Raw genomic sequence first — 20,569 nt, forward strand, 5'->3', positions numbered from 1 at the left:
AGTTCTTTGTAGTGTCTGCGAATCTGTAGAGATGTCCCTTTTTGTTTCATAACATTGTACTGTCTAATTTTTTCTTGATCAATTTCGCCATGGTTGATCAGCTTTATTATTCCATTCAAAGAACTTTCTTTCAAATTGGTTTGTCCTCTGAATTATGTGCTTGTTTTCATTTGATTAATTTTTATTGTTTAATATTTTATTCCTTCCACTTCTGTAGTTTTATTTTGCCCTTTTCCTAATTCTTGAAAATTAATGTCACTAGATGGATGCTTAATAACTCATGAATATTCAATATTTTCTAAAATATACACTCTAGGCCATAGTTTTGCCTTTATTCACTGTTTTGACTATTCATAAATTTTGAGATTTATGCAGTTTGGGACATTTTCTGATTTCCTTTGATTTTTTTCCCTTCAATCATAGGTTATTTAGAAGTATATTTTAAAAATTCCAGACCTATAGCATTTTTAAGTATACTTTTCTATTTCTAACTTTATATCATTTTGGTAAAAACAAAAATTCTTCCTGATTTTTTTTGTCTGTTTTTTCTTTTTTTACTGTTATGTGTTAAAATTTTCTACTATAATTGTGGATTTTTCTTGTCTTTGTACTTCTCTTAATCCTTGCTTTACATATTTTGATGCCATGTTATTAGATTATCAAATTTAGAATTGGTATATTTCAATCAGTACTTTTTACCTCAAAGTTTACTTTGTCTGAGATTAATATAGCTACAATAATTTGTTTTCTTTTATTTGGTGTTTGCATAGTATATCTTTTTTTTTTTTTTTTATTGATGTTTTAATGGTTTCTAACATTGTGAAATTTTGGGTTGTACATTTTTCTTTGTCCATCACCCCATATATGACTCCCTTCACCCCTTGTGCCCACCCCCCACCCCCACTGCCCAGGTAACCACAGTCCAGTTTTCTCTGTCCATGTGTTGGTTTATATTCCACATATGAGTGAGATCATACAGTGTTTGTCTTTCTCTTTCTGGCTTATTTCACTTAACATAATACGCTCCAGGCCCATCCATGTTGTTGCAAATGGGACGATTTTGTCTTTTTTTATGGCTGAGTAGTATTCCATTGTATATATATACCACATTTTCTTAATCCAGTCGTCAGTCGAGGGACACTTAGGTTGCTTCCACCTCTTGGCTATGGTGAATAATGCTGCAATGAACATAGGGGTGCATAAGCCTCTTTGGATTGTTGATTTCAGGTGCGTTGGATAGATTCCCAGTAGTGAGATGGCTGGATCATAGGGCATCTCTATTTTTAATTCTTTGAGGAATCTCCATACCGTTTTCCATAGAGGCTGCACCAATTTGCATTCCCACCAGCTGTGTATGAGGGTTCCTGTTTCTCCACATCCTCTCCAACATTTGTTGTTTTTTGTCTTGTGATTATAGCCATTCTAACGGGCGTGAGGTGGTATCTTAGTGTTGTTTTGATTTGCATTTCCCTGATGATTAGTGATGTTGAGCATCTTTTCATGTGCCTATTGGCCATCTGTATATCTTCCTTGGAGAAGTGTCTGTTCATTTCCTCTGCCCATTTTTTGATCGGGTTGTTTGTTTTTTTGTTGTTCAATTGTGTGAGTTCTTTATATATTATGGAGATCAACCCCTTGTCAGATGTATGTTTTGCAAATATTCTCTCCCAGCTGGTTGGTTGTTTGTTCATCTTGATTCTGGTTTCATTTGTCTTATAAAAGCTCTTTAATCTGATAAAGTCCCACTTGTTTATTTTTTCTTTAGTTTCCCTAGTCTGGGTAGGCATGTCATCCGAAAAGATTCCTTTAAAACCAATGTCAAATAGTGTGTTGCCTATATTTTCTTCTATGAGTTTTATAGTTTCAGGTCTCACCTTCAGGTCTTTGATCCATTTTGAGTTAATTTTTGTGAATGGCAATAGCACATGGTCCACTTTCATTCTTTTGCATGTGGCTGTCCAGTTTTCCCAACACCATTTATTGAAGAGACTTTCCTTTCTCCATTGCATGTTCTTAGCACCTTTGTCGAAAATTAGCTGTCCATATATGTGTGGTTTTATTTCTGGGCTTTCAATTCTGTTCCATTGATCTGTGTGTCTGTTTTTGTACCAGTACCATGCTGTTTTGATTACTATTGCTTTGTAGTATGTTTTGAAGTCAGGAATTGTGATGCCTCCTGCTTTGTTCTTTTTCTTTAGGATTTCTTTAGCTATTCGGGGTCTTTTGTTGCCCCATATAAATTTTAGTATTCTTTTTTCTATTTCTGTGAAGAATGTCATTGGGATTCTGATTGGGATTGCATTGAATCTGTAGATTGCTTTAGGTAATATAGACATTTTAACTATGTTTATTCTTCCAATCCACGTGCATGGGATGTCTTTCCATTTCTTTATGTCATCGTGGATTTCCCTCAATAATGTCTTGTAGTTCTCATTGTATAGGTCCTTCACCTCCTTGGTAAGATTTATTCCTAGGTATTTTATTCTTTTTGATGCAATTGTAAATGGTATTATCTTTTTGAGCTCTCTTTCTGTTAGTTCATTATTAGCATATAGAAATGCAACTGATTTTTGTAGATTGATTTTGTACCCTGCAACTTTGCTGTAGTTGTTGATTGTTTCTAACAGTTTTCCAACAGATTCTTTAGGGTTTTCTATATATACAATCATGTCATCTGCAAATAGTGAGAGTTTCACTTCTTCGTTACCTATTTGGATTCCTTTTATTCCTTTTTCTTGCCTAATTGCTCTGGCCAAAACCTCCAGTACTATGTTGAACAGGAGTGGTGAGAGTGGGCAGCCCTGCCTCGTTCCTGTTCTCAGAGGAATGGCTTTCAGTCTTTCCCCGTTGAGTATGATGTTAGCTGTGGGTTTGTCATATATGGCCTTTATTATGTTGAGGTACTTTCCTTCTATTCCCATTTTATTGAGAGTTTTTATCATAAATGGATGTTGTATCTTGTCAAATGCCTTCTCTGCGTCTATTGAGACGATCATGTGGTTTTTATTCTTTGTTTTGTTGATGTGATGTATCACGTTGATTGATTTGCGGATGTTGAACCATCCCTGCGTCTCTGGTATAAATCCCACTTGATCATGGTGTATGATCTTTTTAATATATTGTTGTATTCGGTTTGCCAATATTTTGTTGAGGATTTTTACATCAATGTTCATCAGCGATATTGGCCTGTAATTTTCTTTCTTTGTATTGTCTTTGTCTGGTTTTGGTATCAGGGTGATGTTGGCCTCATAGAATGATTCAGGAAGTGTTCCATCTTCCTCTATTTTTTGGAATAGTTTGAGGAGGATGGGTATTAAATCTTCTTTGAATGTTTGGTAAAATTCACTGGAGAAGCCATCTGATCCTGGACTTTTATTTTTTGGGAGGTTTTTGATTACTATTTCAATCTCTACTTGTTATTGGTCTATTCAGATTCTCCATTTCTTCTTGGTTCAATTTTGGGAGGTTGTGTAAGTCTAAGAATTTATCCATTTCTTCTAGATTGTCCAATTTGTTGGCATATAATTTCTCATAGTATTCTCTTATAATCCTCTGTATTTCCATGGTATCCGTTGTAATTTCTCCTCTTTCATTTCTAATTTTATTTACTTGAGCCTTTTCTCTTTTTTTCTTAGTAAGCCTGGCTAAGGGTTTGTCTATTTTGTTTATCTTTTCGAAGAACCAACTCTTTGTTTCATTAATCCTTTCTACTGTTTTTTTGGTCTCAATATCATTTATTTCTGCTCTGATTTTTATTATTTCTCTCCTTCTGCTGGCTTTGGGCTTTGTTTGTTCTTCTTTTTCTAGTTCTGTTAGGTGTAATTTAAGGTTGCCTATTAGGGCTTTTTCTTGTTTGTTAAGGTGGGCTTGTATCGCTATGAGTTTCCCTCTCAGGACCGCTTGTGCTGCATCCCATATGGTTTGATATGGCATGTTATCATTTTCGTTTGTTTCCAGATAGTTTTTGGTTTCTCCTTTAATTTCATCAATGATCCATTGGTTGTTCAGTAGCATGTTGTTTAATCTCCACATTTTTGTCACTTTCCCAGTTTTTTTTTCCTGGTTCATTTCCAGTTTTATAGCCTTATGGTCTGAAAAGATGCTTGTTATGATTTCAATCTTCTTAAATTTATTGAGGCTTGCTTTGTTTCCCAACATATGGTCTATCCTAGAGAATGTTCCATGCGCGCTTGAGAAGAATGTGTAGTCAGCTGTTTTTGGGTGGAGTGCTCTGTATATGTCTACTAGGTCCATCTCGTCCAGTTTTTCATTTAAGTCTAATATTTCTTTATTAACTTTTTGTCTGGATGATCTATCCATTGCTGTAAGTGGGGTGTTAAGATCCCCTACTATTATTGTGTTGTTGTTGATTTCTCCTTTTAGGTTTGTTAATAGTTGTTTTATGTACATTGGTGCTCCTACGTTGGGTGCATATATATTTATAAGTGATATGTCTTCTTGATGGAGTGTCCCTTTTATCATTATATATTTCCCTTCTTTGTCTTTCTTAACCTGTTTTATCTTGAAGTCTACTTTGTCTGATATGAGTATGGCAACACCTGCTTTCTTTTGTTTGCCATTAGCTTGGAGTATTGTCTTCCATCCTTTCACTCTGAGCCTGTGCTTGTCTTTAGTGCTAAGATGTGTTTCCTGAAGGCAGCATATTGTTGGGTCTTGCTTTTTAATCCATCCTGCCACTCTGTATCTTTTGATTGGAGAGTTTAATCCATTTACATTTAGGGTAATTATTGAAATATGAGGGCTGAATGTTGCTGTTTTGTCACTTATTTTCTGGTTCTTTTGCATTTCCTTTGTTTCTTGTCCCATTTGTTTTGGACTGCCAATTCAGTTTGGTTGTTCTGTCTTATGATTCTTCTAGTTTTCTCTTTGTTTATCATATGTGGTTTTAATTTGATTATTTGTTTACTGGTTACCTTGAGGTTTGGGCAAAAAATCTTGTGTATGAGATAGTCCATTATCTGATAGCCTCCTATTTCCTTATACTAAGTCAATTCAGTCACTTTCCTCTTCCCCTTCTAAGTTGCTCTTGTTATACCTTATTCTATCTTGTGTTGTGGCTGTGTGTTTACAGTGATGAGGTTAAATTTATTTTTGGTGAATTTCTTCCTTTGATCTTTGAGTTTAGTATTTAAGTGGTTGCTAACCTATTCCGGTAAAGATCTACTATTTCTCTGATTTTGTCTACCTACTTTTCTCCTTCCTCCAAGCTTTGTGTTCCCTTTCTCTTCTTTTTTTCAGGCCTGATGGCCTTCTTGAGTATTTCTTGTAGTGGGGGTCTCGTGGCCATGAACTCCCTTAGCTTTTGTTTATCTGGGAGAGTTACTATTTCTCCATCATATTTGAAGGATATTTTTGCTGGATAGAGTATTCTTGGCTGAAAGTTTTTGCCTTTAGTATTTTGAATATATCATTCCAGTCTCTTCTAGCCTGAAAAGTTTCTGTTGAGAAATCCGCTGAGAGCCTGATGGGAGTTCCTTTGTACGTTATTTTTTGTTTTTGTCTAGCTGCCCTTAATATTGTTTCTTTGTCGTTGACCCTGGCTAGCCTTACCACTAGGTGTCGTGGTGAAGGCCTTTGTCTGTTAATATATATAGGCGTCCTGTTGGCTTCGCTTACTGGTATTTCCTGCTCCTTCCCCAGATTTGGGAAATTTTCAGCTATTATTTCCTGGAATAGGCTCTCTGTTCCTCTTTCCCTCTCCTCTCCCTCAGGAATACCTATAATTCTTATGTTACATTTTCTAATAGAGTCCGATATTTCTCGGAGTCTTTCTTCATTTCTTTTTAGTCTTAGTTCTCTCTCTTCTTCCATCTGGAGTATATCTGTATTCCTATCCTCTAAAGTACTAATTCTTTCCTCCATATTGTCAGCTCTGTTCTTTAAAGATTCCAGATTCTCCTTTATCTCCTCCATTGTGTTCTTCATCTCCATCAGCACTGATTGGTTTTTCTTTATGATTTCAATCTCTTTTGTGAAGAAACTCCTAATCTCATTTAATTGTTTGTCTGTGTTGTCTCGTATTTCGTTGAGTGTTTTTATGATAGCTATTTTGAAATCTCTGTCATTTAGTTTATGGATTTCTGTGTCTTCGGGGTTGATTTCTGGGTGCTTGTCATTTTGTTTCTGGTCTGGTGATTTCATATATTTTTGCATTGTGGTTCCTGTGTTGGTTTTGATTTTCCTCATCCTGGAAGTCTCTGGTTGCAATTTCCACCTGCCGCCACTGTCTGGTGGTAAAGGGCTGTGTAGTCTAAGGCCCCTGCGCTCTGCCCCAGTTTTTCTGCTGCGATCCGCAGTTTTGTTTTGTTTTGTTTTGTTTTGTTTTTCCCCACTGCGATCCACGGGTCCAGTCCAGTTTGTTCAGGTCTGCCTCGGATCGCTAGGTCTGGTCCAGCTGCAGACTCCGGGTTGCGGGGAGGGGGGAGCTCTCTCTTTTGCCCTCTGGGTCCCTGACGTGGGAGGCTTCTCGTTTGCCCCTCTGTATCCGCTCTCTGGGGTGCTCAGATGTTGATGGTAGCCCTGTGGCTCCTCTGAGCCCTCTGTGCGGGAGTTTCCCACTGGCTGAGAGAGCCCGAAGAGCTACAGTTTCCCGCCGAGGGCCGCCCCTCCCCCCTCTCTGGGAGCCGCGCGGACCGGGATCGCTGATCTGATGGGGAGGGAGCAGAGTTCTCCTTACCTCTCCCCACTTCCTCCGGGGGCCCAGCACGTTCCGCTCTCAGATGTGCGGCAGTGTGGATCCCTCCACTCTAGGTTTTCACTGTCTGGGATTCCGTTGTTGGTCTGTGGCTGTTGCTTTTGTTGTATCTTGTGGGGGAAGAATTCACGGGAAAGCTCACTCTGCCATGATGCTGACGTCACTCTCTTCAGTATATCTTTTTTTATCTTTTTACTTTCAGTCTTTCTGCAACTATATTTTTAGGTGTATCTCTTAATCTGCATATGGTTTTTAAAAAATTTATTATGAAACTCTTTAGGACAGTTGTTCCATTTATAGTATAAATTACTGATAAATTTATATGTGAATCTATTTTTTTGTGTGTGAGGAAGATTCACCCTGAGCTAACATCTGTTGCCAGTCTTCCTCTTTTTTTGCTTGAGGAAGATTAGCCCTGAACTAACATCTGTTGCTAGTCTTCCTCTTTTTTTTGCTTGAGAAAGATTTGCCCTGAGCTAACGTCTGTGCCAGTCTTCCTCTATTTTATACGTGGGTTGCTGCCTCAGCGTGGCTGATGAGTGGTGTAGGTCTGCTCCCAGGATCTGAACCCATGAACCTGGGCTGCCAAAGTGGAGTGTGCTTAACCACTACGCCATGGGGCCGGCCCCTGTTATCTTTTAAGTGCTTTATATTTGTACTGCCTGCTTTTATTTTTCTCTTCCTTTCTTGCTTCATTGGAATTGATACTTTTTCTTTCTTTATTTCTTTCTTTCTTTGTTAGTCTGAAAATTGTATTGCATTTTACTATTTGTTTCTCGTTACCCTAGAGATAACAATAGGCTTCGGTGACTTCTGAAAGTCGAATGTTTACATCATGCTTTTACTCTCTTCCTGGACAATGCAACTACCCTAGAGTGCTTTTCAGACTTTAACTTGCATGAGAATCATCTAGGATCTTGTTAAAAATGTAGATTTTGATTCATCACATCAGGGGTGGGGACTGAGATTCTGCATTTCTAATAAGCTTCCAGTTCATGCCAGTGCTGCTAGTCCTTGGACCACACATTTAGCAGTGGATCATTGTATTTAGCCTAAATCATTGATTTAGCCTAAAATCATTGTAACATTTATGCATCTTGCAACTTTCATGCTATTGTTTATTTTAATTCTGTGTATTTTAAACCCCACGATATATCATTGTTGTTATTGTTCTTTTATACAAGCAGTATTCATTTAGATTTACCCATTAATTTACCCTCTTAATTACCTGTTATTCTTTCTGAATTTCAGCGTTTCTATTTAAGATCATTTTTCTCTGTCTGAAGAAAAATGTAGTAAATCTGTTAGTATCTGTGCACTGGTAGTGACTTCTTTTTTGTTTGTCTGAAGATATTTTTAGTTCAACTTTACTCTTATAGGATATGTTCACTGGGTATAGCATTCTAGGATGGCATTTATTTTCTTTCATTGCATTGAAGATGTTGTTTCGCTATCTTCTAGTTTCCAGTGTTTCCCTTGAGAAGTGAGCTGTTGACTTTATTGTTGCACCTTTGAGGATAGTCTTTTTTTATTTTAATAACTCCTTCTGGCCACTTTTAACATTTTGATTTTATCTTTGGTCTTCAGCAGTTTTTCTATTGTATGTCTAGGTGTAGATTGATTTTTAATTTATCCTGCTAGTAGTTTATTAGGATTCTTGGATCTGTGATTTCAGTGTTAGAAAGTTTTTAAGAAACATATTGCTTCTGTTACCTTCTTCTGGATCTCCAAATATATCTTGTTAGTACTTTTTCTTCTCTTATCCTTTTGATTTTTTCATCCTTTTTTCTCTATTCTTTGTTCTGGATAAAGTCTTCTAACCAGTCTTCCAATTTACTAAATCTATCTTTGGCTATATCTAATGTGCTTTAAATTCAGCCAGTGTATTTTTCAATTCTAGAATTTCTATTTGTGTCTTTTAAAATATAATTCATTGTCATTTTTCAGTAGTTTGCAGTTCTTTGATGATTTCTGATGTTTTCTTTTATCTTCTTGAATGTAGGAAGTCTCCTCACTTTTTAGTTTTTGATAATTCTAATACCTAGAGTCTCTTTGGTTCTGTTTCTGTTGTCTATTCTGCTGATTGGCATTGATGATGTGTTTTCTTGTGTGCCTGAATATCTTTAATTATAGATGTATATTTTATTTGTTTGTGGAAATAAATTGAGCTTAAGATTATACTGTGATCTTCCAGTAAGGTTTTTTTTTATTCCTGCTATGTGCCTGTGGACCTCGCAATCTAAGACTGCTTAATCCAGTTTGATAATAGATCTTTCTGGGCCAACAGTTGACTTGAACCTGGTGTGCAGTTTGTTGGTGGGTTGGTTTGCTTCTGACTCACCCTCACTTTTTTGAACCCTAAATGCAGAGAGTTTACCACAGTTCCACCTTTGGGAACCTGGACTTCGCTTTTGTCTCCTTAACCTAATAAGACTATTAAAGCTCTACTCCACTTCTCTGCTGTCTATTCAGAATCAACAAACTTCTCCAGTGCAAAAACAGCCTTAAATGCCAGGATCGCTCTCTGGATCACTGACCTATGAGTTTTGGTTACATAATTCTTTACCATCTTATCATCTCTCAGATACCTTAAAGCAGAAGTATAGAAATTCTTTGCCCAGGATTTTTACTTATCTTCAGTGGTTAGATTGGTCCAAACTACCTAGTTTACCATAACAAGAGTTGGAATTCCACTTTACATTTTTTATATTTGAAGAAACTTATTTGATGGGGTTAAATAATTTACCAAGCTAAGTGTCAAAACTGGAATTTAAAACTGTTGTCATTAATGGCTTTTGTTGACTTGAGAAAATCTCATCACAAAGGCATTAGCATGGTGGTTAAGAGCACCAGCTCTGTAGCCAGACTACCTGCTTTTTTATACCACTCTTCACATGCTGGTGGTTTGATCTTGGACAAGTTGCTTAACTCTAAGTATCTCAACTGGAAAAACGTGATGATACTTATAGAGTCTTAGGGTTATTACATGTAAATGTACGTCAAATGGTTAGAACCATATTTGCACATATTAAGTGAGTCATCAAATTGTCATTTTAAGTTAGAATAAAATCTCATTGTAAGTTAGAGTACTTCTGCTAAATTTTCTCTGGGCAATCTAATGATAGCTAAGGTTTAGTATTTTTTAAATATGAAATTCTGAGGTTTTTAGTTCCACCTTGATCTTATTACTTACTTGGGAGGTTATCTTAATTTGTGGTATGGAATTGTTCTCCAGCTACTGGGAAATTTTATGTATTGTTCTCTTGGACAATTGGGCATAATCAGATATAAAATTGGTACTTTACTCATTTGTAGCTTACTCCATCTGGAAGCATTTCTCTTATCAAATCAATGCATTTAATTAAAAATCCTGTGAAGACCTGTGACAAAGTTTATTCCTTGATACAAAGTTTGACTTCTCAAATCAGACATCGAATGGAAGATCCCAAATCATCAGGTAAATATTGTTTTTCTTAGAGCATAAAACAAATAAAAATTACTGTCTGATTATTATAAATATTCTAAAATAAGATGCACCAATCTTAAGTCATGCTTCTCATACTATTTCTAGGTGTAATATGAATTAGTATATATCTAGCAAAAGAATAATAGCTAAGTTATAGTTGCTTTTATCTATGATAGCATGGAAGAGATGATAAAACATTCTTATCAGATTAATTATGTAGCATTGCCATATAGTTAAGCAGCAAATAGGCAGCATAATAAGAAGGAGCAAGCTGCAGGAAGGTGATCTGGGCTCTGGCTGTGAGATTAGCTTGGTTAAGAACTTGGGCAACTTTGGCATCTTTTGATTTCTTACTGGTAAAAGTTGATCCTTTGAACTGTTTAATTTCTAAGGTTCCTTTCTGCTAGACAGTCTGTCTATCCTGTTAGTTATGTGAATCTAATTAAAATAATAGTATTTAAAATTCAGAAGTGAAAATGTATTAGCTTAAAAGAGTTTTGTTATAATTGTTGTTCTTTTTCTTATTATTATTGAAGTGTGTAGCATATGGAAAGATCTTTTATAAACCGAGTTCTTAACCTATGTATTTATACCTTTATTCAAGTCTACAGAATATATGGTTGCTAATAGTATGTGCCTGTGATAACATTTCTTAGCTTCTTAATTTTACCTTTGATGTTTAAAAAAGTTTCTAATTATCAACTTTTTAATATATATTCTTAATCTGATTTTTAAGCTTAATATACTAAAAATGTTATGTTGTTTTAGATATTCAGCTTTACCATAGTGAAACATTAGAGCTTATGCTGCGTAGATGGTCCAAATTGGAGAAAGACTTTAAAACAAAGAACGGAAGATACGACATTAGTAAAATCCCTGACATATATGACTGTATAAAATATGATGTCCAGCATAATGGTTCCTTGAAATTAGAAAACACAATGGAATTATATAGACTTTCAAAAGCTTTAGCAGATATTGTTATCCCTCAGGTAAGTAATTTCTAGGAATCAATTTTCTTAAAGTGCTGTAGGGATACTTTTAAATGTCTGTCAGTGGATAAAAGATAGTTGGTTTTCATGTCCCTGTAAAACCCATAACTTTAAAAAGGAAAGTAAGTATGAATTTATATTTTAAACTTTTTATTTGTTATAGTAAATCATTATTTGATTTCTTAATAGTTTGTAGTGACTTTTTAAAATTTAAGAATTGATACTCTTAAAGAACAATAATATACTAAAAATCAAGACAACTAAAAACAGGATGGAATAAATCAATTAAGTATTTATTGGGCACCTATTGTGAACCTACCAGCTCTATGCTATGGAAATGTGAGGAGTGGGAGAAAAAGGTAGTTATGGCCCTATATAAATTTTTCAGGTCTTTTTCCTTTATGTGAAAGCATTTTGAAAATAGTATTTAGAGGTCAAGATGTAAGTGGTTATTTGTGTGTGGGGGGTGGTTATGGGTATTTTCATTATAGGAGAATAAAAATAAAGGTGAAACCAGAATTCAAATAACTCAAATGCAGTTAAGCAGAGAATCAGATTGATAATCAAGAGGCAAGTGACTAGACAAGTCTGAAAGGGCAACTATTTATTTGTTTGGTCAGATATATAATATAGTCAATTTTAGGTATATTATATGAATCAGTGATTTGCAAATATGAATTCTTTTTAAAAGACAGGATAAAAATATCTCAGACTTCTAGAATATGTCTTTGGGCCTCACTTTAAGAAACACTGACTTAGAAGACAAAGACTTATTCTCTGACAACTTCTTTTGTTTACTAAATAGAAGAGAAGTTTTAGTCTGCAAAAGAGAAATTTTATTTTACAGAATAAAGTTTTACTTTTGTAACTGATAAGACATTTTAAGATTACCATCAAAGTGAACACACTAGATTCTGCAGAACTCAGGTTTAGCTGCATGGTACAGACAGATGATCAGTGAGTTAACACTGATTTGATTATAACTCATTCAGTAAAGTTACTGAATCATCATCCATCTTTGCTATCAAATTCAAGATAGAAAATTATTCAAATTTTTCTTATTACTGATTCTGAGAAGAATGGTTACTGTTAATTCTGGTAAATGTATAATTAGTTTGCATTGGAAGCATAAATAAAACCCTGAATTTTTTCATTGTTTTGGATTGCTTTGACGTTAGTCCAGGCTCAGTGCATCTTAGTTGTACAATTCTTACAATGAAGATTATTTAAAAGTGTACTTTTTAACAGGTAAGCTGTAAATATAAGACCCTTTTAAATTTTTATGGTGGCTATGTGTGTTTTTCAAGGTAGATTTTCAATCTGTCTAAATGCGTCACCTACTCAGTGGCAAAATGCACAAATGATTTATTAGCATAATCATGTCTGTGTCATTACATGGCTTATTTAATCTCTCGCCTCTTCTTTCTCAGTTATATATACTAACCGTTCTCGCATTGGGAATGAAAAGTTGGTTTCTACAAGTTGGGCTTAAAGGAATACTCAAGTATTAATGGGGTTTTAGGTAGTTTTTCCTACTTACATTGTGTATGTATTTCAGGTATTTTCCTTATATAGCTGAAGAAATTTCTCACCTTTTCTTGTAAACTAAATATTTATAATGAATTTTTTCAAGTATTATAGTTAGAAGACACACTAAAGATTAGAATGCTTAGGAAAGATATGAGACATCATTTGTATCTTTTAAAGCAATTTGTCATGCTCAGCTGTTCTCAGTCGCTATTACAGTAATTGTCTTTTTATGCAATTATGTTAGATTTTCACAACAGTCTGAGAACTTGTTTGAAGACATCTCCAAAATTATTTTTCTTGGATAGATTATTTATCTTTGAAATCTCGGGACTGTTCAGAGAACATTATACCCAAGTTTCCAGGAATCAAAGTCTTATTTTTGGTAAATTCATCATTAAATTTTGGTAAATTTGTAGCTTTAAAAGCAGAGGTTTTTTTATCTGCTAGATTATATATTGAGGAAAGGATAGCCTGGGAATTACTTCTCTAACTTTTTGGCTTGATATTCCTTATTGTGGCAGAAAGTTGGGATTTCTTCTTTTTTAATGTAGTGTTTAATTCAGTTCAGTAAATATTATTTTGCTTCATTACTTTAGCCTTCATAAATCCAAAATCATGGACAAAATGCAGGCGTTTTCAATCACTGAACAAGTAACTAAAAATTATAAACATATTCATAGTAATTGTAATGAAACTAGTTTGTAATGGAAAAAATGAAAATTTCACATAGTTCTCAAGCAAATAAATACTATTTCAAGCTTAGAGGCTTGATGACTCAGTTAAATAATATAAAATTTTGACTTGTTTAGAATATGCTAATTTAGATTAAGAGAGTATCACTATCTTTGAAAGAAAAATGTATATATGTTCTGGTGTACTTCAGAATATTTCTGTGCCTCTAAAAAATCCATTTCCACTCTTACATTGAATTGATTAATTCTAATATCTATGCTATGTGAATTATGTAATTCTAATCATATCTAAGCTTAAATATGACAAACATGGTTTATTACTTTTTAGTTATTTTAACAGTTAAACTAATTTTAATTATGATACATATTTTTGGTATGATAGAATCAACTCTTCACTTTTTAACTAGTCTCAATTCTCAGAAAATAGAAGCCCTGGTTTAAAAGTGATACTTTAAAATAGTCACAGTGGTATGATGGACAACGGTATGGTGGTAGGTAAGAACATTTAAAGATTAATTTGGTGTTAAGATTCTCTTAATTGAGATGGCACACATTTATTGAAGTTCAACGACAGTTTCTTTGGTTATTTATAGATTATGAAATGCAGAGGATTCTTTATAACAGCATTTGCTATGTAAAGTCCAATGACGCTCTCATTAAGTATCACCACATAATAAGCTTTCAAATAGCCTCATCTGGTATTTTAATCAGTTCTATTTATGGCAGAAATATTGTAATTACATATGAGAACTTGAGTATCTAACGATTATTTGGTCCCAGTTGGCAGTGGCAGATGAACACAATATGTCACTGTGTTGAAGGGAAAGATTTATCACAAAAGGAATATATCTTTGTTGTAAAATTAGAAAATGTAGATATAGCAAAAAAAAAAATCACTGACATTATCAACTAGAGAAAAACATTTCAATGTTTTGGAAAATTGTTAAAGGCCTTTTTCTTTAAATTCATGCAGATATAATTTTTCTCATCAGTTCATCTATATAACATGTATTATTCTTTGCAAAAATGGAACCAGGAAAAGCATACTATTTTACAACTTGATTTTTTTCCTTTGCTTAGCATCAGAGACTTCTTTCCATATCAGTAAGCTATATAAATATCATTACTCCTAATGGCTGAATGGTGTGATATAATAATAATTTATTTAACCAATTTCTCGTACTAGATATCTGGATTCTTTTCATTTCTTTCACTCTCTACACATATCTTTACATGTAGCTCCAGCAATCTTTTACCAACTCTTTCAGACGAGCAGTGTATGAGTGCCTGTTTCCTCATGCCTTGCTAAGAACAACAAAAACTTTCCCCTGACGTTTTTTAATTCCAACATTTTCCTTTTATTTACACATTTTATTTTACACAGTACATACACAATTATATATATATATCCCTTGTGCATTCCCAGTTCACATTCATCTATGTTGGTGAGATTCTTGAACCAACCAAGCTTTAGTTTAAGGTAAATGGCCCCAAGAAATTCCATTTTCTTAGGTCTTCTATCTGTAATCAGTCAACCTTTTCTTTATTAGGCAGGTTTGAGATCTGTTATCCACACTGATGTTTTGCCATCTGGGAAGTACAGGATAGCAGGAAGTAGCCTTTAGATTTAGGTATCCCAGAATGAACTTAGAAAGGGTAGGCCTATTTCTTCCCTCCTTCTCTTGACTCTCCCTTCCTTCCCTCTCCTTCCCCCCTACCCTAGTTTCTGTCTCTTCCTCTTTCCCCCTCTCTTCCCATCTACACACAACACAGATTTTTCGTATCAGGTATTTTCTAATCTATCTCTCTGAACTGTAATTTTTATTACAATTATTACAATTACTATGTTTTCTTGACACTTCAGACTGTAATTCCTCATTATAAATTTAACTCATAATGATTATAGACATCATTAAATTTGATAATTTCATGGCATTTTTTGCCCACCACTAGTTAAAACTTTAAAAGTACTGGCTAAAGGCTCTTAAATAATATGTTAGCCTTTTTAGTCTTTGACGTTTGAATAGATAAAAATCTCATAGTTTCAATTTATATTTCTTATCATAGGTTTATTGACTATTTGTTCTATGCATCAGTGTTTGTGTCCTTAATCCATCTTTCTTTTAGGGTTGTTTCTTCCAATTAAGTTGAACTACTGTCCATAAAGATTGCGTTCATCCATTCATCCTCCCCTTTTCAGAAATTACTTGCTTTTTCAGTTCCACCAAGAAATCCTTCCAATTATACTTAATAGTTTTGGTAATAGTATACTTGCAGTTGCAGAAATATAAACTAGGAGTTGTGTAATAATGTTCAAAAAAAGGCTTAATAAAAGTATTTATCTCTCACTAGAATTCTTTAAGTACATTTGTTAGAGCTCTTTGCAATTATACTCTTTTTCTAATATCATGTATTTTCTGCTCAGGAATATGGTATAACTAAAGCTGAAAAACTGGAGATTGCCAAAGGCTACTGTACGCCTCTAGTTAGAAAAATTCGCTCAGACCTTCAGAGGACACAAGACGATGACACTGTGAATAAACTCCATCCTGTGTAAGAGACTGTACTGGTATTTATAGGCATCTATTTTTACATACTTCAAATCTAAATTACTTTTTTAATGTTTCAATGAAGAAATCAGGAGTGTGTCACTTGGCACACTGTGGAAATAAGGATTACCTAGGTCTTCCTAATTGTTAACTTTCACCCAAGATTCTTTTTGGCTCCAAATTGGGGAAAAACTGAGGTGAACAAGGAAAGGGGCTATGTGTCATCATTCACATGGGCATCAGTGTGTACTCCATTCAGCAGCATAAATGTCTGCTAGATTCTGTCATTGCTAATAGAGGAGCTAAAATGACCTATTTACAGTGAACTTGACCAGCGTTAGCTCTTCTTTGACTAATCTCAGAGGTTCCGGTTAGTTCCAGTTATCTTCATGTTAGAAGAGTATCTACTAAGATAACTCCTCAATTGTTGTTGGAAGAGTGATAGATTTACTTATTATGGTTTTTTATTTCTAGTAAGATTAAATTCCATTTTACAAAATAATTTCAGTACTGAAGTTTTGACTATATGGTTTTGTTTTAACACTGTCTGCTTCTAACTTTAGATATTCCAGAGGTGTTCTGTCTCCTGAACGTCATGTCCGTACCAGATTATATTTCACCAGTGAAAGTCATGTGCATTCTTTACTATCTATTCTTCGCTATGGTGCCTTATGCAATGTAAGTAAAATGAGTTATTCCAATCTACTTAACAAATACATTTCCTTGAATTTGTAATCAAATCACAAACACCAGTTTTTACTGGGCAACTTTAATAATTCATCATTTACCTTCATTTATCAAGGGTCTACTATATACCAAGCTCTATGCTAGATGTTGGGGAGAAAGACATGTTCTCTTTCCTTTGGAGAAGATTCATTTAAGCAAACAATAATGTAAAATATTTTAGGTGATGTTATAGACTGATGGCATTGAGATAAAGAGAATCTGATAAATTTGAGTTATTTGGAGTTAGAATTGACAGGACTTATGGTTGGTTGGACATTGTGCCTCTTATCTACTGTTATGTAATGAATCTCATACCAAAGCTTATTGGCTTAAAACAAAACACAGTCATTTTATCTTTATTTCTCATAATTTAAAGGCTTGACTGTGATCACTTAGGCAGTTTTGTTTTGAGTCTCTCGTGAGGTTGTAGTCCAACAGTGGCAGGGCCTCAAATCATCTTAAAGCTTTGCTCTCATGTCTGGTGCTTGATGCTGGCTATAAGCTAAGACCTCAGCTGGGGTTGTTGACCATAATATCTACATCTGGCTTCCTCGTGTGACGTGCTTCCTCAAAAGATGGCAGCTGGGTTCCAAGAGTGAGCTTCCTAAGGGAACAAGGTGCAAGTGCAGGGCATTTTTATGACCTAGCTTATGAAGTCATGTAACATTACTCCCGCTAAGCTTTATTGGTTGAGGCAGTCGTAGAGGTCCATCCAGGTTCAAGGGGAGGGGAAATAGACCCACATTACTAGATGAGTGGAGTGTCCCTGTCACATTGTAAGATGAGTACTTGAGATTGGGTATACTGTGGTGGCCATCTTTGGAATACAGAATCTGGTACAATATGTCCACTGGCCACACAATCCATATTTCTCTCCATATGGAAAATTCACTTAAGCTTTCCTCCAGTATTCCCCCAGTCTTATCCTATTACAGCATAAACTTGACATCCAGGATCTATCATCTAAATCAGGTCCAGATGTGGATAGAGCTCCTTGGGCATAGCTCCTTGAGTGCTCAAGAGCACTCAATCTCAATTCAAAGACCTATGAACTGAAGAGACCAATTATCTGTCCTTCAAACACCCAGCATACACTGGTGGGATAGGCATTGGATAACCTTTCAAAAGAGAGGAAAATGGAAGGTACCCCATAGTCACTGGTCCATAGCACTTTTGCAATCCACCTAGCTACATGTTGCCCATTTCTTAATTAGGGCTCTGTCATACTGCCAGAGAGTTGTTTACAATGGCTCGTGAGTTCATACTTTTGGTTCTTGATAGCTTCATCTGAGCATCTTTCCTTTTCCATAAAAAAGCTCATGTTTGTAGCTGAGTAGTTTTCTTCAACCTGTTTCCTGCCCAAAGAAGTTTGGGGATCCAAAGGTCTGTTTATTTTTAGTTCAAGATGGTGTAATTTTAAATACAAAACAAAATGGAGTAATTTATAATCTTCTTTAAAAAATCACACTCATCTCTTGAGAATAAGCCCTTTTCTACGTTGAGCTCCCTATGTGGCTGCTGAGGGACAGCACTCAGCAGTCCTTATTGCTTAATAGTGAACATCAGAGATGCACGCTCGTAAGGTCTTGAGCAAGTCTTTTGTGTCTATGAAAGGTCTGTGAAGCATCTCCTTAAATATTTCTGAGGTCTTAGCAAGTGTTTTTACAATCATACCCAGGTTTTCATGACGGATTCCTGTGTTTCCTTTCTTCCAGGAAGCCACTTTTTAATTATAGCATTGTTTGCTCTCTAGAGAGGCTGGGAATGAGAAACGGTTTTATTTTTGAACCCAGCAAGTCTTGGCTCCTTTATAATTAATTTCCCTGTAGCCTATCTCTCTCTTCTCATAGTTTATCACAGGCAGTGAGAAGAATCTTGGTGACACTTTGAGTATTTTTCCTGGAAATCTCCATAGCTAGCTCACTGAGTGCATTAGATACACTTCCTATTTTCCACTGTCCATAGGATACAGTGTTTTTACACTTTCTGCCACTACATAGCAAGTGTTCCTTTTCCTATAGCTCCCAATAACGTTTTTCTTAACCTCCCTTTAGTCCCTCACTGACAACCTCCTTGATGCCCTTTAGGCTTTCAGTAACTTATATCTAGTGAAATTCAGCAGTGCTATGCTAATTTGTTTTGTCACTTTTGAAAAAAATATTCATGCACTGCACCGCCATATAACCTAGGTGTTTAGTAGCCTATACCATATAGGTTTGTGTAAGTACACTCTGTGATGTTCACACAGGGACAAAATCACCTATTGACACATTTCTCAGAACATATCCCTGTTGTTAAGCAACACATAACTACATCCTTGCCCCAAATACAGACACAGGCAGACACACCAAGCACACAGACACACAGATGCAATTTTTACTCTCAGGTGTAGCTTAGGTTGAGAATAGCTGCTCTGTGGCTTGGCCTTGGAGCATTTAGAGATGTGAATAGCCATTCGTTGAAATGAAGCTAAGAATACATGTAATTAGACAAATTACATGATATTGATTCAACTTTACTCTTCCAAAAACTTCAAAAGGGGATTGCTTCCTCAGGGATGTACAATGTCTCAATTTAAAAAGGAAATATATGCTGAATTTTTTTTTAGATGAGTAATCAGCATATGGTCTTCTCAGTTTGGGCTTTTGCATACCAAATTACCAAATTTTATTTTTTAAAACAAGGCACATTGTATACTCAAGTCCAGAATATTGTATATTCTTATTGTATACAAAAAATTCTTTGATGCTTATATATTTGTAATGTTTATGACATATGAGATGAAAGTTATCTGTGATGTACATAAGGTCTAAGTAGACCCTGTTGGCTATCGACTGTAGACTTTGTACTTTGAGTAGTTTTACCTTTTCAGATAGAATTTTCTACCTGGAATTGTAGTATGTGTTCTCTAAGATCCCTTTCAGTTCTGATGTACTATGATGACATGTTTAAAGACCAATGATTCTTTAAAGGCGGAGGAGTGTTGAAGGAGATGGTAAGATTAATATAATCTACGTATGCCTCCTCCTGCTGATTGTTTTAAAATATCACTGCAGTGAATGAGGGATATTTACAGATAGGCATGTATTGCATATATGGACTACATGATAGCACTACTCCTGTAGGATAGTTTTCTGTTTATGATGCATACTATACGAGGTACTTTGGGACCTAGGGTTAACAACTGCCCCTTAGAATTCAATTGTAGGTATCATATTTCAAGAGATTCTTTATTTTTACTTTCTATAAGCTATTAACAAAAAGATACCATTAGAGTTTCTAATAATACTGGTAAGAGATTTTTAAAATAATTTACTTAAGCTGAAGTAATTTATTGAGACTTAAATATAGTGGAGATATTTTGAAAGATTGTGCATGTAAGTATTCATCTTATTTGTATGGTATCACTCAGGATTAAACAAATACCATAATGAAAATAAAGTGACTTTCAAGTAATGCAATATGAGAAAATGCTTAACCTTATACTTTTTGTTCAGGAATCAAAGGATGAACAGTGGAAACGAGCTATGGATTACTTGAATGTTGTCAATGAACTCAACTACATGACTCAGATTGTTATCATGCTATATGAGGATCCTAACAAGGTAAAAAGAGTTCTCGATTTGCTTGTGTTACCAGAGGTAAATAAATAGCTTGAAGTTTCTTATTTTGAAAATGTTCTACAATATTTTTTAGGATCTTTCCTCAGAGGAACGCTTTCATGTTGAATTACACTTTAGTCCGGGAGCCAAAGGATGTGAAGAAGACAAAAATTTACCATCTGGCTATGGATATAGACCAGCTTCAAGAGAGGTAATGAAGATGAAACTCTCAGTGCTTGATTACTGCAGTTCTAGATTTTCCTGAGGTTTCCATAAGAGTTTTCTGTTAATGTACTA

The 20,569-nt window shown here is 34.9% G+C and overlaps 1 protein-coding gene across 9 annotated transcripts in view; it reads left to right on the top strand.

Annotated features, from left to right (window-relative positions):
• Positions 1-20,569, top strand: part of PPIP5K2 (diphosphoinositol pentakisphosphate kinase 2) — a 73,512-nt gene that overhangs the window by 30,496 nt on the left and 22,447 nt on the right. For all 9 annotated transcript variants that reach the window (XM_058537010.1, XM_058537172.1, XM_058536962.1 and 6 more), the window contains 6 exons: positions 10,031-10,172; positions 10,950-11,173; positions 15,821-15,948; positions 16,508-16,622; positions 20,168-20,275; positions 20,367-20,483. In XM_058537010.1, the coding sequence (XP_058392993.1) occupies positions 10,031-10,172; positions 10,950-11,173; positions 15,821-15,948; positions 16,508-16,622; positions 20,168-20,275; positions 20,367-20,483 (834 nt within the window). The remainder of the gene's footprint in view (positions 1-10,030; positions 10,173-10,949; positions 11,174-15,820; positions 15,949-16,507; positions 16,623-20,167; positions 20,276-20,366; positions 20,484-20,569) is intronic.

This window comes from Diceros bicornis, chromosome 1, assembly GCF_020826845.1.
Source record: "Diceros bicornis minor isolate mBicDic1 chromosome 1, mDicBic1.mat.cur, whole genome shotgun sequence".
Taxonomy (NCBI): domain Eukaryota; kingdom Metazoa; phylum Chordata; class Mammalia; order Perissodactyla; family Rhinocerotidae; genus Diceros; species Diceros bicornis.